A 24,507-nucleotide genomic window follows, 5' to 3' on the forward strand; every position below is an offset into this window, starting at 1 on the left:
CCACACTGGCCAAGGCAAACTGTATGGGGACAGGATGATTGTTGCTACAATTATTCTGTCCCAAAGCAGCAAGCATATTGGCGGCAGCACATGTCTTGTTTGTGCTGCCAACAATAATAATCATAACAGATAATAATAATCATAACAGATCTAGTCAGCTGATGATCGACCACTTTCTCCGTTCGCTAAAGAAGGGGTTAAGCCTTAATGGCTGCCAAATCTCATAGTTAGGCATCCTTCACATGTCAGTTTTTTTCAGGCACAAGAAAAACTGACCATTGATTCTTGGTCAGAGCTTCATCCAAGTTTGGTTTGAGTGTCTTCAGTTTTTTCTGGTATATGAAGCAAAATTCTCTATTCTTTTTCTATGTAACAGTCCATGAAAGTCGGACCTCACACGGATGACAGCCGAGTGCTGTCTGATTTTCCACGGACCCATAGAATTGCATTTCAGATTTGGATCCGACACGTGGATCAAAATTGGACATGTCTCTGCGATTTTACATGGACCACTCGGTCTGCAGAAAATCACGGACATTTGAATGACCCCATTCACAATTATAGGCACGAGTACTATCCGTGAATGGGCCTTATAATTCTAGAGAACTAAAACAAACAAGCCGGTGAGGGGAGTTAGTAAGCTAGGTGGACACAGAGCGTGTCTTTTACTTATTTTTGCAGCTATGTATTCTGCCGTTTGCTACGTGAAACACCTACATTCATGTACAGAATGCCTATGTTTATGAAGCCTGTAAATATACGAAAACTCCAGAAGATTGTGGGAAATCACATGCCTGTGTGTTCGGATCTCACCGGCCGTAATCTGAATCCCAGAAATGTCTAAGTCGGAGTGAAGTCTGTTCTGACCCAATTTAGTAATGTCGTCCTGCAAATCATGAGAACATGTCCTGGACTAGTCGTCAAACTTTGCCATAATAAAAAAATAATTACACAGCTGGAATAATGAATGGGAGTCATGTGCAAAATCATTGCTGGAGTGCTACTTTAATTTTGTATAGTGCTCTAATAATATTTTTATAGAACGAAGAGCCTTCTTTTTCCTATACAGTTCATTCAGATACAATAAGAGACAAATGAGTCGAATTTATCCAAAGGGAACCAGGATGGATTCCTCTAACTACATGCCACAAATGTTCTGGAATGCCGGATGTCAAATGGTGGCGCTCAACTTCCAAACTATGGGTCAGTTTTAGTTCTTCATGATCATGTAATTTGTCCCTAGTAGTTTTTATTACTTGTTGTTTTGCATTGTTTATACATCTTGTTTTCTTAAAACTATACAATTTGGTTCCTAGACCTGGCGATGCAGCAGAACATGGCCCTCTTTGAGTTCAATGGCAGCAGTGGGTACATACTAAAACACGAATTTATGAGGCGCACTGACAAGCAATTCGATCCCTTTACAGTTGACCGTATTGATGTGGTTGTGGCCAACACACTTGCAATTACAGTAAGTTTCTATTATTTTACATTCATAATATACCATGAAAAGATTCCAGTTCATTTAAAGGGAATGTGTCAACAAAAAATGACCTTTTGTGTAAGTCAAGATTGCCACTGTTCCATAAAGGCCAGATTTGTGGAATATACGACTAATTGTTTTATATTTACAAAAATAAATTGAAAAATCTATCAGTTTTCACTCTGATTATTGAGCCATATTATAGACTGATGCTTGCTGATCTGTAAAAGGATTGCAGCTCAGGCAAATAGTTACAGAATTATGTACGGAAAACAGGATGCACACAACTACAAACAGAAAATTAAAGCAGATTAGCAACTAAGAATATGTATCTATATCGGTTTACATTAGTAAAAAAATATGGGTTACAAATTCAAGTGTTGGGTCCCCATGTATCAGCCTCTTAAAGCAGGAAGCTGCACTCGCTAGTGTTAACCTCTGAAATACTGAGGTCAATCTATATTAGAAGCATTTAAAAGAATATTTGTCACTTGCTCCCAAAAAATCCATAGGTGTCCCTGATTCTGTAGCTCTTTTCCGATTTGTGCTGCGTTGCTCCATTACATAGATATTCACATTTGATGCTTCTGAAGCACAGTATCTGAAATCTCTGTTTGTAGTGCAACTGGACATTTCTTCAGCGTCTACTCTGGGGCCGGGTGCTTTCCCCCCTCACAGATGCTGCCAATCAGTGCTTGCCAGCACCTGAGACTGCTTGTGCTGTGACTGGCATCATCTGGGAGGGAGAGTGAAAGTGCATTCCCTAAAAGAAGACTCTGTAGAAAAGCCCAGTTGGTCAGCAAGCAGAGATTTCACATACCGCGCACCAAAAGCATCAAATGTGAATATCTCTGCAATGGAGCGACACAGTGCAAAACGGAAAAGACTAGCAGAATTAGGGGAACTCAGGGATTTTTACAAGGTATTTAACTCAATTATTTTTGCAAGATAGGTCCTCTTTAAAGGGTGCACTGCTCAATGCAATCATTGCCCATGCAGAACAAAAAATAAAGGAAATGTTTTTAAAAAAATACACTAATTATGCACATTGTCTTTTCAGAGAGGAAGAGAACTAGTACTCTAGTACCACCTATTGGAAGGTAGCAATCCTACAAGTCCTACAAGCTACCTTCCAATAGGTGGCACTAGAGTTCTAGTTCTCTTCCGCTCTGAAGAGACAATTTGCATAATTAGCATATTTCCCAGATGAGCATTATGGCTTTAAGTCTCCTCATCTTGCCATGCTTAGCATGTCAATCTCCGCAAGGAGAAACGATACTTCTTTGATATAATTTAAAAAAATAAAAATTCAAACCAACCACCCCTCTTTTCCACATTAAAATAAGGAATAAAAAAAATGTAAAAAACAAACAAATATAACTGTGTTCAACTGTGTTCATAAAAGTCCAGTATATCAAAATATAAAATTCACCCAAATGGCAAACAGCTTTAAAGAAAAAAAATGGAAAATTGCAGTTTTTTGTCGCTAAAACTAAAAAACCAATAAGAAACTATCAAAACTTCATACAGGTCCTTCTCAAAAAATTAGCATATAGTGTTAAATTTCATTATTTACCATAATGTAATGATTACAATTAAACTTTCATATATTATAGATTCATTATCCACCAACTGAAATTTGTCAGGTCTTTTATTGTTTTAATACTGATGATTTTGGCATACAACTCCTGATAACCCAAAAAACCTGTCTCAATAAATTAGCATATTTCACCCATCCAATCAAATAAAAGTGTTTTTTAATAACAAACAAAAAAACCAACAAATAATAATGTTCAGTTATGCACTCAATACTTGGTCGGGAATCCTTTGGCAGAAATGACTGCTTCAATGCGGCGTGGCATGGAGGCAATCAGCCTGTGACACTGCTGAGATGTTATGGAGGCCCAGGATGCTTCAATAGCGGCCTTAAGCTCATCCAGAGTGTTGGGTCTTGCGTCTCTCAACTTTCTCTTCACAATATCCCACAGATTCTCTATGGGGTTCAGGTCAGGAGAGTTGGCAGGCCAATTGAGCACAGTAATACCATGGTCAGTAAATCATTTACCAGTGGTTTTGGCACTGTGAGCAGGTGCCAGGTCGTGCTGAAAAATGAAATCTTCATCTCCATAAAGCATTTCAGCCGATGGAAGCATGAAGTGCTCCAAAATCTCCTGATAGCTAGCTGCATTGACCCTGCCCTTGATGAAACACAGTGGACCAACACCAGCAGCTGACATGGCACCCCACACCATCACTGGACTGTGGGTACTTGACACTGGACTTCAGGCATTTTGGCATTTCCTTCTCCCCAGTCTTCCTCCAGACTCTGGCACCTTGATTTCCGAATGACATGCAAAATTTGCTTTCATCAGAAAAAAGTACTTGGGACCACTTAGCAACAGTCCAGTGCTGCTTCTCTGTAGCCCAGGTCAGGCGCCTCTGCCGCTGTTTATGGTTCAAAAGTGGCTTTACCTGAGGAATGCGGCACCTGTAGCCCATTTCCTGCACACGCCTGTGCACGGTGGCTCTGGATGTTTCCACACCAGACTCAGTCCACTGCTTCCTCAGGTTCCCCAAGGTCTGGAATCGGTCCTTCTCCACAATCTTCCTCAGGGTCCGGTCTCCTCTTCTCGTTGTACAGCGTTTTCTGCCACATTGTTTCCTTCCAACAGACTTACCATTGAGGTGCCTTGATACAGCACTCTGGGAACAGCCTATTTGTTGAGAAATTTCTTTCTGGGTCTTACCCTCTTGCTTGAGGGTGTCAATGATGGCCTTCTTGACATCTGTCAGGTCGCTAGTCTTACCCATGATGGGGGTTTTGAGTAATGAACCAGGCAGGGAGTTTATAAAAGCCTCAGGTATCTTTTGCATGTGTTTAGAGTTAATTAGTTGATTCAGAAGATTAGGGTAATAGGTCGTTTAGAGAACCTTTTCTTGATATGCTAATTTATTGAGACAGGTTTTTTGGGTTATCAGGAGTTGTATGCCAAAATCATCAGTATTAAAACAATAAAAGACCTGACAAATTTCAGTTGGTGGATAATGAATCTATAATATATGAAAGTTTAATTGTAATCATTACATTATGGTAAATAATGAAATTTAACACTATATGCTAATTTTTTGAGAAGGACCTGGATATGCTCCAAAATTATTTCAATAAAAATGTCAGCTCGCCAAGCAAAAAATAAGCCCTCCAAGCTCTGTCGCAGAAAAAAATTAAACATTATGGGTCTCAAGGAATGTCGACAAAAAGAATTTAAAAAATAACATTCAGAATTTTTTTCACTATATAAATTGAAAATAACCCAAACTTTTACAAACTTGGTATTGCCATAATTGTACCGACCTGCAAAATTATTCATTGTTACCCCACAATGAAGGTCACAAAAACAAAACCCAAAAAACTACAGAGGTTTTTTTATTCTTGATTTTATCGTTTTTGGAATATTTTTGCATTTTTCCAGTATATTAAATGGTAAAATGAATGGGGACATTGAAAACTACAACTTATCCCATTAAAAAAATCACTTGTATGGCTATGTTGATGGAAAGTACAAAAATGGAATATTACCGGATTATTGGTGCAGGCGCAAAGGTTTTTAGGCGTAGGTTTAGAAAATTTGGCAATTTTCATTGTGAACCTACATAAACACCAAAACAGATATGATTTCGCATTCTCTCCTTAGATAATTTCAGGTCAATTTCTCAGTGACAAAAGTGTGAAAACGTACGTAGAAGTTGAGCTCTTTGGATTGCCAGGAGATCCCAAGCGCAAGTACAAAACTAAATTAACCTCTACCGCAAACTCCATCAACCCTGTGTGGAAAGAAGAGCCATTTACGTTTGAAAAGGTACCGTGACTATGCTTTGGACCATGTGCCATGTAAAATGTGGATATTTGTATTCTACAAAATAAACTTGCAAATGTTATGGTCTTGGAGCGCAAGCGTGCGTTAATTCTATTACTGGACCGATCATTAATAAGATGGTTCTATACCCATGGGACATGCATGTTGAATTTTTTTTTAGCCGTGTCGCCCTAGCCTAAAGGAGTTGTCTCATGAAGAGAATTCCTGTCTGTATGCCCCGCTTGAATATATGGATATACTGTTATAGACTATGGGGTCTCATGCTTAGACCAACCCTTCTTTTGCCAGAGCAGAAGAGCTTCTGGCTATAACTGAGGACATGAGCCAGGTCTATGTCTAATCAATGGGCTTGCTTCATTAGAAGGTTATTAGGTAACCCTTTTAATGCTCAGTCTGTACAACTTTCATTTCTGTACTTCACACATTGAGTAGATTGGATTATACAACAGCTACAGACTTATGCCATGGGAATTATCCTGCGCACATGGCACTGTGTTAACTGTTGAAGTTTTTTAATACTGTACTGTGTGCCCACTTTGGTTTTGTTGTAGAACAGTTCATTCTCCCGCAGTGTCTGAGTTCTGATGATTCTGCTGAAAGCTGAAATCTGCAACAGTACATTATAGAGAACTATATGATTTATGGAATCATTTGTAAAATACTTTTGTTTTTTTTCTATGTTCTAGATTTTGATGCCAGAGATGGCATCTCTACGAGTCGCAGCATTTGAAGAAGGAGGGAAATTTATTGGTCATCGGATCATACCGATTGATGTGATTAGAACAGGTACAAGTCACATCTTAAAGGGAACCTATCAGCAGGATTGTGCTCAGTAACCTACATACAGTGTCAGGTCGATGCCGTTATACTGGTGATGAAATCCGTCTTGTGGTTGTTGTTTAATCTTTATTTTCAGTTTTGAGTTAATGATATGCTTGTGCACAGGGGCGGCGTGTGGGGGGGGGAGGTTACTGTGCACAATCCTGCTGAGAGGTTCCCTTTAATAACGCAGTATTTGTACTCATGCCCGGCCTCAGCTCTGTGCAACCTGTACGGTCGTACCATGCATCAAACTCCACACTTCAGTGAGTGCAACAGCAGCCAGAAACTTTCACTCCTTTCCTGCTCATCCTTTGTAGTGCAGAAGTGTCCACACATCTTCTGTTACAGCTGTGTATAAAGATGTTACCTGTCACTAATCTTGTCTATGATGATAATGAGATTTCTGAAAAATCTGCAGCAAACCACGTAAGTCTAAAATAATCCCAATGGCCAGTATGAAAATTGAAAAATATAATTTTTAATAGAGGTTGTGATATGAAAAAAAATCTCCAAAGTGTAAAAAAAAATATATTTAATACAAAAACCTGAAGTCATTTTCAGATTATATAGTCCCTTTAAAGAAAATCTGTCAAGTCGATTCCTGCTATATGGGCATAGCGGTTTCCAAAGAGATAGTTCAGTTCTTTCTGTTGCCTGTGGTTTGCATAGCAGGAATCTGCTGATAGGTGACAATTGTAGGCTGGTATGTCTCAGCTCCATAACACGTGATATGACACCTTTTTCAGGGCCATTTATAAATCGCCTCCATCTTGCATTCTGATTCAGTTTCATACATGAAATATATTTTTATAATACAAGATGTTAATTTGATTGTATCATCAGGCTACCATCACATATGTCTTCGGAGTGAAAGCAACATGCCACTCACAATGCCATCTCTATTTGTCTATGTGGAGGTGAAAGACTACGTGCCGGATACATGGGCAGGTACATTCATCTTGTTAATACTGATGTCCTATTTTTTTGTAATTTTTTAACGTCAGCAGCATCACTAAAGGCTTTCCTTCATTGCATATTGGAAAATGTAGTTACTTAAAGTGGACCTATCACACGGTCAAAAATGGCCAATTTTGGATCTTATTTTATTCCCACTTTTCTCCTGAGTATGCCAGTCTTTGTTTTTTTTAAATCGGCCAAACATTTCTAGAGATATGGAACTTTTTATCCAGTGAAAATTTTTATAGGCTTTATCAGGGGGGCGTGGCTCACAGTGTAATAATGCAAGACACGCCCATGAGAATCATGTAAGCCACACCCTCGTATCAAAGACCATAAAAATTAGCACTAAATATAAAGACCCATATTTCTGGAACCATATGACGGTTTAAAAAAAAAACAAAAAACAAATTACTCAGGGGAGCAGCATGAACAAAATATGAGCTGGACCTGGCATATTTTACCTGGTGACAGGTCCTCCTTAAATACACTGCTCAAAAAAATAAAGGGAACACTTAAACAACAGAATATAACTCCACGTAAATTAAACTTCTGTGAAATCAAACTGTCCACTTAGGAAGCAACACTGTTTGACAATCAATTTCACATAATGTTGTGCAAATGGAATAGACATCAGATGGAAATTATTGGCAATTATCAAGACACCCTCAATAAAGGAGTGGTTCTGCAGGTGGGGACCACAGACCAAATCCCAGTACCAATGCTTTCTGGCTGATGTTTTGGTCACTTTTGAAGGAGGGCAACAACCCAGCAGCAGCAGGACCGCTACCTCAGCCTTTGTGCAAGGAGGAACAGGAGGAACACTGCCAGAGCCCTGCAAAATGACTTCCAGCAGGCCACAAATGTGTATGTGTCTGCACAAATGGTTAGAAACCGACTCCATGAGGATGGTCTGAGTACCCGATGTCCACAGATGGGGGTTGTGCTCACAGCCCAACACCGTGCAGGACGCTTGGCATTTTCCACAGAACACCAGGATTGGCAAATTCACTACTGGCGCCCTGTGCTCTTCACAGATGAAAAGAGGTTCACACTGAGCACATTTGACAGACATGACAGAGTCTGGAGACACCATGGAGAACAATCTGCTGCCTGCGACATCCTTCGGCATGACTGGTTTGTCAGTGGGTCAGTAATGGTGTGGGGTGGCATTTCTTTGTAGGGCCGCACAGCCCTCCATGTGCTCGCCAGAGGTAGCCTGACTGCCATTAGGTACCGAGATGAGATCCTCAGACCCCTTGTGAGACCATATGCTGGTGCGGTTGGCCCTGGGTTCCTTCTGATGCAGGACAATGCCAGACCTCATGTGGCTGGAGTGTGTCAGCAGTTCCTGCAAGATGAAGGCATTGAAGCTATGGACTAGCCCGTCTATCCCCCAGACCTGGATCCGATTGGACACTTGTGGGACATCATGTCTCGCACCATCCACCAACGTCACGTTGCACCACAGACTGTCCAGGAGTTGGCGGATGCTTTAGTCCAGGTCTGGGAGGAGATCCCTCAGGAGACCATCCGCCGCCTCATCAGGAGTATCCCAGGCGTTGTAGGGAGATCATACAGGCACGTGGAGGCCACCCACACTACTGAGCATCATTCTCTTGTCTTGAGGTATTTCCACTGAAGTTGGATCAGCCTGTAACTTCATTTTGCACTTTGATTTTGAGCATCATTCCAACTCCAGACATCCGTGGGATATTAGTTGTGATTTACGTGGATCACTTTTAGGTTTTATTGTTCGTAACACATTCTACCATGTAATGAATAAAGATTTACAACTGGAATATTTCATTCACTGATATCTAGGATGTGGGATTTTAGTGTTCCCTTTATTTTTTTGAGCAGTGTATAATCAATTTCTATCAATAGATTGGAGGATTATATTCAAACATAGCATGTTTTTTTCATAGCAAAACCTGAAATGGATTTGTTTTAAAAAAAGAAAAGTATTTTAAGTAGATGCAGATTTTAACTTAAAAATTGCATGGAAAAACAAATTAAAGAGATGCATAGTCAAAGTGTAACATGGTGCGGGGCGGTAGTCGAAGGTGAGGCACTTGTCTCCAGCACCCCGGAGCATTACATGAAGGTGCGGGTCCTGGCTGGGTGTGTGGACTTGTTCTGTTAGAGCCTTACGCCCGTGCAGACCATATATAGCTGATGTTGTGGGCTGACTAGAACCAGGTAGTCACAATTTAATGAAAGAGACTCTTTACTCAACGGTAACTTGGCAAGGGTTATATACAAGTGATAGCAGGTACAATTTCTTATATATGTTTCCTTTGCAGTATGAAGCATTATTCCACACATTATCCTTCCTCTGTAGTATACTCCATATACTTCAGGGCTTTCTAGGCACACTGTTTCCCTCTACTTCGCCACAACCCAGTTTTAACGCTACAGTCATGATTATCAAGTCTCCTTACTTGCTCAGCGGTTCCACCTCCTCTTTCTTCCACTACTGGTGCCCTGGATCTGCCGCTCAGGACCTCCACTAGTCTCACGTACTCAGTCCTGTTTAGGCACGTTAACTTCTGTGTTACAAGCGAGCTCTAGGGTTCATGACTCTGCATCCTCTACAAGGACCCTTCTTCGGAAGGCCACTCTTTTTCTCATCAGTCACTTCTGCTTAGGCTCTCACTATCCCTCATCCTTAGTCTCCTCTCTCAGAGTCACCTTTAAGGCAGCTCAGCTCACTTAGCTCTTCTAACTCTTTCTCCCTAACTCACAGGAAGCAGTAATTTGCCCTAACACTAACCCCACATTATGTGAGCTATTCCCAAACATTAACTCTATATTTCCCTTTTCGTTACTACCTATGCTACAGTCAACTATCTACATCTCTATATTATCTGTCCTATACTCTACACCAATGTTCCCTGTTATGGCTGGCAATCAGGCAACACAGCGTGCAGTAATCAGCGCACATACAGAGATCTGGCAATAACCAAAAACAATAGGACGAGCTCTGAGACGTGGAATCTCTGTAGACTGCAGTACCTGATCTATCCTCACACAACTATAAGCAGCAGTGGATTGCGCCTAACAACTACCTATGCAACTCGGCACTGCCTGAGGAGCTGACTAGCCTGAAGATAGAAATACAAGCCTGACTTACCTCAGAGAAATACCCCAAAGGAATAGGCAGCCCCCCACATATAATGACTGTTAGCAAGATGAAAAGACAAACGTAGGAATGAAATAGATTCAGCAAAGTGAGGCCCGATATTCTAGACAGAGCGAGGATAGCAAAGAGAACTATGCAGTCTACAAAAAACCCTAAAACGAAAACCACGCAAAGGGGCAAAAAGACCCACCGTGCCGAACTAACAGCACGGCGGTGCACCCCTTTGCTTCTCAGAGCTTCCAGCAAAAGACAATAGCAAGCTGGACAGAAAAAAACAAAAAACAAACTAGAAGCACTTATCTAGCAGAGCAGCAGGCCCAAGGAAAGATGCAGTAGCTCAGATCCAACACTGGAACATTGACAAGGAGCAAGGAAGACAGACTCAGGTGGAGCTAAATAGCAAGGCAGCCAACGAGCTCACCAAAACACCTGAGGGAGGAAGCCCAGAGACTGCAATACCACTTGTGACCACAGAAGTGAACTCAGCCACAGAATTCACAACAGTACCCCCCCCTTGAGGAGGGGTCACCGAACCCTCACCAGAACCCCCAGGCCGACCAGGATGAGCCACATGAAAGGCACGAACAAGATCTGGGGCATGGACATCAGAGGCAAAAACCCAGGAATTATCTTCCTGAGCATAACCCTTCCATTTGACCAGATACTGGAGTTTCCGTCTAGAGACACGAGAATCCAAAATCTTCTCCACAATATACTCCAATTCCCCCTCCACCAAAACAGGGGCAGGAGGCTCCACAGATGGAACCATAGGTGCCACGTATCTCCTCAACAACGACCTATGGAATACATTATGTATGGAAAAGGAGTCTGGGAGGGTCAGACGAAAAGACACCGGATTGAGAATCTCAGAAATCCTATACGGACCAATAAAACGAGGTTTAAATTTAGGAGAGGAAACCTTCATAGGAATATGACGAGAAGATAACCAAACCAAATCCCCAACACGAAGTCGGGGTCCCACACGGCGTCTGCGATTAGCGAAAAGCTGAGCCTTCTCCTGGGACAAGGTCAAATTGTCCACTACCTGAGTCCAGATCTGCTGCAACCTGTCCACCACAGAATCCACACCAGGACAGTCCGAAGACTCAACCTGTCCTGAAGAGAAACGAGGATGGAACCCAGAATTGCAGAAAAATGGAGAGACCAAGGTAGCCGAGCTGGCCCGATTATTAAGGGCGAACTCAGCCAACGGCAAAAATGACACCCAATCATCCTGGTCAGCGGAAACAAAACATCTCAGATATGTTTCCAAGGTCTGATTGGTTCGTTCGGTCTGGCCATTAGTCTGAGGATGGAAGGCCGAGGAGAAAGATAGGTCAATGCCCATCCTACCACAAAAGGCTCGCCAGAACCTCGAGACAAACTGGGAACCTCTGTCAGAAACAATATTCTCAGGAATGCCATGTAAACGAACCACATGCTGGAAGAACAAAGGCACCAAATCAGAGGAGGAAGGCAATTTAACCAAGGGCACCAGATGGACCATTTTAGAAAAGCGATCACAGACCACCCAAATGACCGACATTTTTTGAGAAACGGGAAGGTCAGAAATGAAATCCATCGAAATATGTGTCCAAGGCCTCTTCGGGACCGGCAAGGGCAAAAGCAACCCACTGGCACGTGAACAGCAGGGCTTAGCCCTAGCACAAATTCCACAGGACTGCACAAAAGCACGCACATCCCGTGACAGAGATGGCCACCAGAAGGATCTAGCAACCAACTCCCTGGTACCAAAGATTCCTGGATGACCGGCCAGCACCGAACAATGAAGTTCAGAGATAACTTTACTAGTCCACCTATCAGGGACGAACAGTTTCTCGGCCGGACAACGATCAGGTTTATTAGCCTGAAATTTCTGCAACACTCTCCGCAAATCAGGGGAGATGGCAGACACAATGACTCCTTCCTTGAGGATACTCGCCGGCTCAGATAACCCCGGAGAGTCGGGCACAAAACTCCTAGACAGAGCATCCGCCTTCACATTTTTAGAGCCCGGAAGGTATGAAATCACAAAATCAAAACGAGCAAAAAATAACGACCAACGGGCCTGTCTAGGATTCAAGCGCTTGGCAGACTCGAGATAAGTCAAGTTCTTATGATCAGTCAATACCACCACGCGATGCTTAGCACCCTCAAGCCAATGACGCCACTCCTCGAATGCCCACTTCATGGCCAGCAACTCTCGGTTGCCCACATCATAATTACGCTCAGCAGCAGAAAATTTCCTGGAAAAGAAAGCACATGGTTTGAACACTGAGCAACCAGAACCTCTCTGTGACAAAACCGCCCCTGCACCAATCTCAGAAGCATCAACCTCGACCTGGAACGGAAGAGAAACATCAGGTTGACACAACACAGGGGCACAGCAAAAACGACGCTTCAACTCCTGAAAAGCTTCCACGGCAGCAGAAGACCAATTAACCAAATCAGCACCCTTCTTGGTCAAATCGGTCAATGGTCTGGCAATGCTAGAAAAATTACAGATGAAGCGACGATAAAAATTAGCAAAGCCCAGGAATTTCTGCAGACTTTTTAGAGATGTCGGCTGAGTCCAATCCTGGATGGCCTGAACCTTAACCGGATCCATCTCGATAGTAGAAGGGGAAAAGATGAACCCCAAAAATGAAACTTTCTGCACACCGAAGAGACACTTTGATCCCTTCACGAACAAGGAATTAGCACGCAGTACCTGGAAAACCATTCTGACTTGCTTCACATGAGACTCCCAATCATCTGAGAAGATCAAAATGTCATCCAAGTAAACAATCAAGAATTTATCCAGATACTCACGGAAAATGTCATGCATAAAAGACTGAAAAACAGATGGAGCATTGGCAAGTCCGAACGGCATCACCAGATACTCAAAATGACCCTCGGGCGTATTAAATGCCGTTTTCCATTCATCTCCCTGCCTGATTCTCACCAGATTATACGCACCACGAAGATCAATCTTAGTAAACCAACTAGCCCCCTTAATCCGAGCAAACAAGTCAGAAATCAATGGCAAGGGATACTGAAACTTAACAGTGATCTTATTAAGAAGGCGGTAATCAATACACGGTCTTAGCGAACCATCCTTCTTGGCTACAAAAAAGAACCCTGCTCCCAATGGTGACGACGATGGGCGAATATGTCCCTTCTCCAGGGATTCCTTCACATAACTGCGCATAGCGGTGTGTTCAGGTACGGACAAATTAAATAAACGACCCTTAGGGAATTTACTACCAGGAATCAAATCGATAGCACAATCACAATTCCTATGCGGAGGTAGGGCATCAGACTTGGACTCTTCAAATACATCCTGAAAGTCCGACAAGAACTCTGGGATGTCAGAAGGAATGGATGACGAAATAGACAAAAATGGAACATCACCATGTACTCCCTGACAACCCCAGCTGGATACCGACATGGAATTCCAATCCAATACTGGATTATGGGTTTGTAGCCATGGCAACCCCAACACGACCACATCATGCAAATTATGCAGTACCAGAAAGCGAATAACTTCCTGATGTGCAGGAGCCATGCACATGGTCAGCTGGGCCCAGTACTGAGGCTTATTCTTGGCCAAAGGTGTAGCATCAATTCCTCTCAACGGAATAGGACACCGCAAAGGCTCCAAGAAAAATCCACAACGTTTAGCATAATCCAAATCCATCAGATTCAGGGCAGCGCCTGAATCCACAAACGCCATGACAGAATACGATGACAAAGAGCACATTAAGGTAATGGACAAAAGGAATTTGGACTGTACAGTACCAATAACGGCAGAGCTATCGAACCGCCTAGTGCGCTTAGGACAATTAGAAATAGCATGAGTAGAATCACCACAATAGAAACACAGTCTGTTCAGACGTCTGTGTTCTTGCCGTTCTACTTTAGTCATAGTCCTGTCGCACTGCATAGGCTCAGGTTTACTCTCAGGCAGTACCGCCAGATGGTGCACAGATTTACGCTCGCGCAAGCGACGACCGATCTGAATGGCCAAGGACATAGACTCATTCAAACCAGCAGGCATAGGAAATCCCACCATTACATCCTTAAGAGCTTCAGAGAGACCCTTTCTGAACAAAGCCGCTAGTGCAGATTCATTCCACAGAGTGAGTACTGACCATTTCCTAAATTTCTGACAATATACTTCTACATCATCCTGACCCTGGCATAAAGCCAGCAGATTTTTTTCAGCCTGATCCACTGAATTAGGCTCATCGTAAAGCAATCCCAGCGCCTGGAAAAATGCATCAACATTACTCAATGCAGAATCTCCTGGTGCAAGAGAAAACGCCCAGTCCTGTGGGTCGCCGCGCAAAAAAGAAATAATAATCAAAACCTGTTGAATAGGATTACCAGAAGAATGAGGTTTCAAGGCCAAAAATAGCTTACAATTATTTCTGAAGCTCAGGAACTTAGTTCTGTCACCAAAAAACAAATCAGGAATCGGAATTCTTGGTTCTAGCATCGATTTCTGATCAATAGTATCTTGAATCTTTTGTACATTTACAACGAGATTATCCATTAAGGAGCACAGAGCCTGAATATCCATGTCCACAGCTGTGTCCTGAAGCACTCTAATGTCTAGGGGAAAAAAAAGACTGAAGACAGAGCTAAGAAAAAAAAATGATGTCAGGATTTCTTTTTTCCCTCTATTGGGAATCATTGGTGTGGCTCCTTGTACTGTTATGGCTGGCAATCAGGCAACACAGCGTGCAGTAATCAGCGCACATACAGAGATCTGGCAATAACCAAAAACAATAGGACGAGCTCTGAGACGTGGAATCTCTGTAGACTGCAGTACCTGATCTATCCTCACACAACTATAAGCAGCAGTGGATTGCGCCTAACAACTACCTATGCAACTCGGCACTGCCTGAGGAGCTGACTAGCCTGAAGATAGAAATACAAGCCTGACTTACCTCAGAGAAATACCCCAAAGGAATAGGCAGCCCCCCACATATAATGACTGTTAGCAAGATGAAAAGACAAACGTAGGAATGAAATAGATTCAGCAAAGTGAGGCCCGATATTCTAGACAGAGCGAGGATAGCAAAGAGAACTATGCAGTCTACAAAAAACCCTAAAACGAAAACCACGCAAAGGGGCAAAAAGACCCACCGTGCCGAACTAACAGCACGGCGGTGCACCCCTTTGCTTCTCAGAGCTTCCAGCAAAAGACAATAGCAAGCTGGACAGAAAAAAACAAAAAACAAACTAGAAGCACTTATCTAGCAGAGCAGCAGGCCCAAGGAAAGATGCAGTAGCTCAGATCCAACACTGGAACATTGACAAGGAGCAAGGAAGACAGACTCAGGTGGAGCTAAATAGCAAGGCAGCCAACGAGCTCACCAAAACACCTGAGGGAGGAAGCCCAGAGACTGCAATACCACTTGTGACCACAGAAGTGAACTCAGCCACAGAATTCACAACAGTTCCCCAACTCCGGTCCTCTGGAGCCACCAACAGGTCATGTTTTCAGGATTTCTTTAGTATTGCCTAGCTGATAATTGCATCACCTGGACTGGCAAGAATTCCATCACCAGGGCAATATAAAGTAAACCCTGAAAACATGACCTGTTGGTGGCTCTTGAGGACCAGAGTTGGGGAACATTGCGCTACACTATGCATTACATTAATATGCACTATAATTCCTTACGTTGCCACATCCTATATTACAGTTGTGCTCAAAAGTTTATATACTCAGACAGAATTTTTGCTTTCTTGCCATTTTTTCAGAGAATATGAAAGATAACACCAAAACTTTTTCTCCACTCATGGGTAGCGCTTGGGTGAAGTCGTTTATTGTCCAACTACTGTGTTTTCTGTTTTAAAATCATGACAACCCAAACCATCAAAATGACCTTGATCAAAAGTTCACATACCCCATTTCTTAATACCGTGTATTGCCCCCTCTAACATCAATGAGAGCTTGAAGTCTTTTGTGGTAGTTGTGGATGAGGTTCTTTATTTTCTCAGATGGTAAAGCTGCCCACTCTTCTTGGCAAAAAGCCTCCAATTCCTGTAAATGCCTGATCTGTCTAGCATGAACTGCGTGCTTGAGATCTCCCCAGAGTGGCTCAATGATATTGAGGTCAAGAAAATGAGATGGCCACTCCAGAACCTTCACTTTGTTCTGCTGTAGCCAAGTCGAATTGGCCTTGTGTTTTTGATTGTTTTCATGTTGGAACGTCGAAGTACGTCCCATGCGCATCTTCCGGGCTGAGGAGTATACATTTTCCTCTAGTATTTGCCGATAACATGCTGCATTCATCTTTCCTTCAACTTTGACCAAGTTTCCTGTGCCTTTGAAGCTCATACATTCCCAAAACATCAGAGATCCACCTCCATGCTTTACAGTAGGAATGGTGTTCCTTTCCTCATAGGCCTTGTTGACCTCTCTCCAAATGTAATGTTTATGGTTGTGGCCAAAAAGTTCAATTTTGGTCTCATCACTCCAAATCACCTTGTTCCGGAAGTTTTGCTGCTTGTTTCTGTGATGTTTTGCTTACTTTGTGGCAATTGCACAGTAATGACTGTCTTCTGGTGACTCAACCATGCAGCCAATTTTTCTTCAAGTGCCTCCTTATTGTGCATCTTGAAACAGCCACACCGCTAGTTTTCAGAGAGACCTGTATTGCAGCTGATGTTATTTGTGAGTTTTTCTTTGCATTCCGAACAATTTTCCTGACAGTTGACATTTTTTGTTGGTCTACCTGACTGTGGTTTTGTTTTTACAGAGCCCCTGATTTTCCATTTGTTAATAACAGTTTAAATGCTGCTGTGTTATGATCCGGTGACCTTGGAACAGCATGAGAACTTTCACTGGAGAAGGTGGTCACTATACTGACCGCAATCCTGAACTTACCACCGCAACTAGAAGTAGCCGTGGAGTGTACCTAACAATCCTAGACACCTCGTCACAGCCGGAGGACTAAATACCCCTAAAGATGGAAATAGGAATACTATCTTGCCTCAGAGCAGATCCCCAAAGGATAGACAGCCCCCCACAAATATTGGCAGTGACTTAGAGAGGAAAAAACATACACAGGCAGAAAAACAGGATTTAGCACAGGAGGCCACTCTAGCTAGATAGGACAGGATAGGACAGAGTTCTGTGCGGTCAGTATTAAAACCCTTCAAAAATATCCACAGCAGAATATACAAAAACTTCCTACATCTAACTAAAGATGTAGGAGCGTATATCTGCAACTCCAGCGAATCCTACAATCAGAGCAGGAATACAAACAAAAACAAGCACACAGCAGTGTGCCACAGACACAAAAAATCAAACACCTATCTTTGCTGAATTTGACAGCTAGCAGGAGAAGCCAGAAAGTGATCCAACACTTCACAAGGAACATTGACAACTGGCAAGGGCTAATGAATCCTGCACACTTAAATATCCCAGTCAGAACAGCAATTAGCAGATACACCTGGCCAGGACTGTGACTCAGAGAGAACTGCATTCCCACCTACAACCACTGGAGGGAACCCAAGAGCAGAATTCACAACACTGCTGACTGGCATTATCAATTCCTTGGATATCTTTTTGTACTCCTTTCCTGTTTTATACAGTTCAACTACCTTTTCCCGTAGATCCATTGACAATTCTTTTGCTTTCCCCATGACTCACAATCCAGAAACGTCAGTGGCTGGATGAAAGATGCAAGAGTCTGTCTGGATACCAGAAACTTTCTCAGCTTTTATGCACACACTGATTACAAGCAAATGGGTTACAGGTGAGGATGTTATCTTTAGTAGACATTTTACCCATTTGTGTCAACTTCTGTGCTTGTTATCAGGTCAAAATCACCAAGGTATGTGAACTTTTGATCATGGTCATTTGGATGTTTTGGGTTGTCATAATGATTTAAAAAGAGAAAACACAGTAGTTTGACAATAAATGGCTTCAACCAAACACTAACCATGAGTGGAGAAAAAGTTTTGGTGTTAACATTTATATTCTCTGAAAAAAGGACAAGAAAGGGGTATGTAAACTTTTGAGCACAACTGTATACATTACTAACATTCTTTTTAACACTATGCATAACCATATCACAAGACATTATACAATATATACAAAAGATGCACCACATAATACACACAAACCAATTGGTGTCTTCGGTGGCAGATACGCGACAGCATAGTTCATTATCCTTACAGAAGAACAGTAGGAATGTATAACAAAAAACAACTGGTTTTGATATGGTGATAGTAAAAACTCCTTGAGGAGCCCACCAACAATTGCAGATCATCTTCTAGAAGGGTGGTCCTGTTAAAGAAGATGACCAACATGAACTGTATCTTAGATTTGTCATAGGGAATCTGGTTTAAACATATGGGTGATCTTCTCACACAACTTGTCTATGGGACACTCTCTTCCTCTTTGAATCTCATGCAGATATAGCTTGACTGATGGCTGATGGCCAAATGCTTGTTGGTCAACCGCCATGTCTCCCAACTATTACTTAGACACAGACGCTTTGGCATTGGGTTATCTGCCAAGAGAACACAAGAGTCAAGTGCTTGAATCCAAACATCATTTGTCAGGGGGGAGAATTAATTATCTCATATTTTCTAACCGTGGTCTAAAACACGACATGTCTCGAGGTCCTCTACCTCTTTTGAATAAATATTCTCCCCACTTTATTTGTCTGCAAGTCTTTACAGGTTCACCCTCCAACCCCATTTTTTATGGACTTTATCACAGTTGGTAGGACTGACGTCATTCATTCATTCTCCACAGCCTACTCAGCCATGTCACAGTTCTGCTGGACCAACAGGACTGCTGGGAGCTGACAACCTCACATGGAGACACTCTTTGTGTTTGGGACCGCTGTTTATGTGGCTTCCTCGGCTTTTCCCCAGTCTATTTCCCTGTCTTCTTCTGCATTAAGATCAGAATGACCTGATTTGGAGTACAGATGATGGCAGTGATGGGTCAGCCCCTGTCTCCTCCTCTGAGTGTTGTGCTTATCAGGATAATGTTCGACAGCAGCATAGCCCCAGAGTTAGTGAAACATGTGCTGAGCTGACCCATCACTGCCATCATCTGTACTCCAAATGAGTGCATTCTGATATCAGTGCAGCAGAAGTCCGGAAAATAGACTGGGGAAAAGCAGAGGTATAGAAGTCACTTACATGCAACCTTTTTTTTTTTTTACAGGAATGAAGACACATCTCCTAATAAAGTGTTTTGCAAAGTTTCATAACTTTCCAATTGTAGGAATAAATAGAAGATAGTTACGCTTTAAAACCATATTTCTCTATATTTCTGCGAAATATGAAAATTGCCCCTTCAGAGAGGAAGAGGAGTAGAACTCTAGTGCCATCTATAGGAAGTGGCGATCCTAAGGCTATGTTCACACCAATGCGTTTTTCCTGCAGCAAAACCTGATCTATTGGCAGGAAAGAAACTATGGCTAAAATGCAGGTTTTGCTGCGCTTTTGGTGCTTTTGTTGCTGCATTTTTGTGCCGTTTGCCTGCAGTTTTGGCAAGCTACATTTGTCTCTTGAGCATGCTGATAAAGTTAAGTGCAAAACAAAAGAATCTCATTCTATTTAATCAAGTTTTGGCACAAAAAATGATGCGAATCCTGATACCTGCCTTTTTTGGTGAAGATTTTCAGCGTTTTTTCACCACCCATTACTTTCTATGGGTGAAAAATGCAGAAAAAAAAACACAGAAAATACGCTGAAAGAAGTGACATGCTGTATTGTGCAAAAAGCATGCAAATCATAAAATACTGATGACAAAAAAACAAGTGTATGCATGAGATTTCTGAAATCTCAGACCTTGCTGCTACTGTAAAATGCAGCTGAAATTTTGCATAAAAAAAAACACTAGTGTGAACATAGCCTAAAAGTCAGTATCGACCCTTTAACAAGCCTTGCAATATGACTTTGGATAAAAGTAAAATTAGAATCTCAATTTGCAGACATAGTGTTTCAGGGTATTGCCCATTGTCAGTGCAACGTATGCGATCTGATATGGCTAGATGAAAGATTACGACTGGGATCTAAGGGATAAGTTTTCTCCTTGTGGAAAGTGACATGCCAGGTCTGAGGAGACTTAAATGCCTTGCATGTTCCTCTGGGAAATGACATATGCAAATTGTCTCTTCAGAGAGGAAGAGGACAGACTTGAACTCTAGCTCCTCCTATTGGAAGTAACAATCCTACAAGTAACAAATTTACAAGACGACTCCGGTTGTAAATGGGACTTTATGTTTTACAGAACTCACTCACGCTCTCTCAAATCCCATCAAAGCTTTTAAAGCAAATGAGAAATCAATAAAGATGAACAACAAGACGTCATTCGATGAGGTAGGGAGACATTTTATTAAGTCACCGCATGAAATTTACTTTTCCTGTTATAAGCTTTGATACCTTTATTATATAAAGGGGTTGTCCAATCTGGGACATTTATATCATATCGACAGATGCAGGTTCCTCCTCTTGAACCCACGCTTATATCTCGCGTGGTGAGGAATGGAAAGATGGCCACCACTCACATGCTTTTTTTTTTTACTCCAATCATTTCAATATAAAGCCCGAATATTGTAGAGGACTGTTACTCGTTAATTATTTAAGTTAGAAATGAATGGAGATGGCGGCAAATGTGCGGCTACCTCTCCATTCCTGACGCAGGGCGATGAAGCCCCGTGATTGTCCTGTACTAAATATTCAAGCTAATTAATTGCTATTTCTTATTTTAGAAATCTGTGAATCTTCAATGCAATGGGATGAGCGGCTCTATAAAACTGTCAAACGCGTTGCTGCAGAATTGTACTGCAAGTAAAGGTTTTCTACTTATTTTTTGACTCATTGAAATGTATTCATTGATTAATATGGCTTATTTCCAGAAGACAAAATTCGGCGTTATTCACATAAGGTTTCAAAGCTATTTATCCATAGTGTGAATTAACAAGACTAAACATATGGCATTGTGTATTAGCATCCTCCTGGCATACGTCATCGGGATCTGGATCTTACAGCATGGCCCAATCTATACATATAAGTCCTTGTCCTCTGTTGAAGACCCTCATGCAAGTCATTACGGAATTCCCTTGAAAGCATTCCTGCGGCCGGGCAACAAAGGAGACTGTGATTTTTACTATATGCAGCAAAACTGTGGTATTGCTGTATATAGCACAAGCGATCAGACAATCGCAGATTCAAGTCCCCCAAGGGGACTAGTAAATACAATAAAAAGTTAAAAAAAAGTTTTGTAAAAAATAAAAAAAACTTAATAGTCCAAATCATCCTCCCCATTAAACTTAAAAGGTAACAATTAAAAAAAATGCACATTTGGTATCACCATGTCCAGAAAAGTGCGATCTATCAAAATATATTATAGTGAACTTCATCAGTAAACACTGTAAACGAATTCAAAACGTCAAAATTGAAAAATTTTTGGTTGCTGCAATGCCACAAAAAATGCTGTAATAAGCAATCAAAATATCATATTCATCCCAAAATGGTATCACTAAAAACATTGTATCTCCCTCCACAAAATATGCCCTCGCACAGCTCTCTCGACCAAAAATTGTAAACTTTACGGGTATCGGAAAATGGAGAGACAACCCCCCAAAAATGCTTTTTTTCAAAGTTCTGATTTTTGTTCGCCACTAAAATAATTTAAAAAAACTAAACAGGTTTGGTGCCTCTGTAATCTTACCGATGAGGAGAATTTGATTGCAAGTTCATTTGTGCCACACAATGTACGCTGCCAAAACAATTCCCAAAAAACAATGTCAGAATTGCGCTTTTTTCACCATCTCATCATAGTTGGATTTTTTTCAGTAAAGTATGCAGTAAAATGAATGGTGTCATTCAAAAGTACAACTTGTTCTGTAAAAAAACAAGCTCTCATATGTCTATGTGGGCAGAAAAATAAAAAAAAGTCATGGCTCTGGGAAAAAAGGAAAAATGGAAAAATGGAAATTGGCTGCCACCGGAAGGGGTTAATCAATAATTGATAAGTATCTAATAGAGGCTCAACCAAAAAGGTACATAAAAAAAAATCCCAGCTAGAATGTGGCAACATAAAAACTAATAATTATATTTTTCCTTTAAGAGTGTTATTATCATCATGTGAAAGTAGCAAAATAGGTAATAAGTAGAAAAAAAAACAATTATAAAAAGTATTAGAAAAAATATACATATTTGGTATAGCCGCAGTTATACAGACCCATAAGATACGGATAACTCGTTATTAATAACACATGGCTTTTTCTGTTTTTCTCCATCTAAAAAGGTTAAAGAGGACCCAACACATGCAATAAATATGTCATTTTTTAACTAGGTGTAAAAGCCGCTGTTCTCCTGAATCCGGAATTGTTTTTCTTTTCTTCCTGCGCCTCTCCTTTCCTGAGATATGGCCCTCTCTTCCCTACATATAGATTTAGTCTTTTTAACAAGTGGGCGTGTTCTTAAACTCTTCTCTGTAGGTGTCTTTTGGATGACCGCACCCACTTGGTTGTAACGACTAGAATTATATACAGGGAAGTGGAGGCCATATCTCAGGAATGGAGAGATGCAGAATGAAAAGAAAAACAATGCCGGATTCAGGAGAACAGCGGCTTTTAAGTCTTATATGTGGAAAGTGACAGGTCCTCTTTAGTAAATAAGTTCCTAAATTGGAATTCTTGATAAATATAACACATCGAGCAAAAAACAAGCTCTCTTATGGCTAGAATTATGGAAAAAAATGTTATGGTCATTGGACTGTGACAATGGAAAAAAGGGAAATAAATGTACTAAAGGCCTCAAATATTCCAGTCCTAAAAGGGTTCATACGACTTAATCTCTAGAATCAATAATGGCATATATGTGGTTAATATTCTGTTCATTTTTAGGTTCAGCGAGCAGTGGAAAAGTGGATTCTACGAATGAAGCAGCAGGTAAAAAATCTAGCAAAACGAGCCTGGACTGTTTTGTACGGAGATTTTTTTTGTTAGACCTATTTTATTTTAAAAATATTCACATTTTTTGTTAGGAAGCAAAAAATAGGTCAACATATATAAACAACCATAAGAGATAACCTAAATACAATACAGGCTTATCGATGCAGTAAGTATACACACTCCCACACAATAATAAGAAGAGACAGACAAGATGATATATTGTCTGAAGTTGTAAGGTCCTGTTCACAATGTATTTTTTTACCCTGTTTAATGCACCAAGAAAAGCTCCTGACATAAATATTAAAAGGAGGCTGTGACGGATGCCTAAGAGTAGCATCTGTCACCCATCTGCTATATAATTGTCTAAGGGTCAATTCCGTCTGTCTGTCGGTCTGTCACGGATATTCATTGGTCACGGCCTCTGTTTGTCATGGAAATCCAATTCGCTGATTGGTCGTGGCAAAACGCCCACGACCATTGCCACGACCAATCAGCGACGGCCATAGTCTGGCAGCGAAATGGCCGCTGCTTTACTGCCCTGCAGTCAGCGCTGAGCGCTCACACAGGGTTAATGCCAGTGTGGTAACGGACCGCGGTGTAACGCACTCCATTTACACAGCTATTAACCCTGTGTGACCAACTTTTTACTATTGATGCTGCGTATGCAGCATCAATAGTAAAAAGATCTAATGTTACAAATAATAATAATAAACACAAAAGGTTATTCTCACCCTCCAACGTGGCGCGCTGTCCTGGGCAGTGCAAGCGGCAGGTTCCAGTGCCAAGGATGCTATGCGAGAAGGACCTGCCATGACGTCACGGTCATGTGACTGCGACGTCATCACAGGTCCTGCGCTCATACCAACCCTGGGACCAGGAGCTGACACGTGCACCGCACACAGGCGCCTGGACTTCAAGGGGCCTTCGGAAGGTGAATATATGTTTATTTTTTATTTTAAGTCTTTTTTAACCACGCATATAGTGCCCACATTGCTATATACTATGTGGGCTCTGTTACATACTGCGTGGGCTCTGTTATATACTACATCTCTGTGCTATATACTATGTAGCTGGGCAATATACAACGTGACTGTGCAATATACAACGTGACTGTCCAATATACTACATGGCTGTGCAATATACTACGTGCTCTGTGTTATATACTACGTCGACTGTGCAATATAGTACGTGGCTCTGTTATATACTACGTGGCTCTGCTATATACTACGTCGCTGACCAATATACTACATAGATGTGCAATACACTACGTAGCTGAGCAATACACTATGTGCCTGTGTTATA

The 24,507-nt window shown here is 41.6% G+C and overlaps 1 protein-coding gene across 2 annotated transcripts in view; it reads left to right on the forward strand.

Moving 5' to 3' along the window:
* PLCB2 (phospholipase C beta 2) overlaps nt 1-24,507 on the forward strand; it is a 228,970-nt gene that overhangs the window by 193,752 nt on the left and 10,711 nt on the right. Inside the window, exons 18-25 of one of the 2 annotated variants that reach the window (XM_069729547.1) lie at nt 1,079-1,203; nt 1,317-1,471; nt 5,176-5,340; nt 6,045-6,144; nt 7,024-7,128; nt 20,535-20,623; nt 21,016-21,100; nt 23,158-23,202. In XM_069729547.1, coding sequence (XP_069585648.1) covers nt 1,079-1,203; nt 1,317-1,471; nt 5,176-5,340; nt 6,045-6,144; nt 7,024-7,128; nt 20,535-20,623; nt 21,016-21,100; nt 23,158-23,202 — 869 coding nt within the window. The remainder of the gene's footprint in view (nt 1-1,078; nt 1,204-1,316; nt 1,472-5,175; nt 5,341-6,044; nt 6,145-7,023; nt 7,129-20,534; nt 20,624-21,015; nt 21,101-23,157; nt 23,203-24,507) is intronic. The other variant, XM_069729554.1, reaches the window with a different exon arrangement.

Source organism: Ranitomeya imitator, chromosome 1, assembly GCF_032444005.1.
Source record: "Ranitomeya imitator isolate aRanImi1 chromosome 1, aRanImi1.pri, whole genome shotgun sequence".
Classification (NCBI taxonomy): domain Eukaryota; kingdom Metazoa; phylum Chordata; class Amphibia; order Anura; family Dendrobatidae; genus Ranitomeya; species Ranitomeya imitator.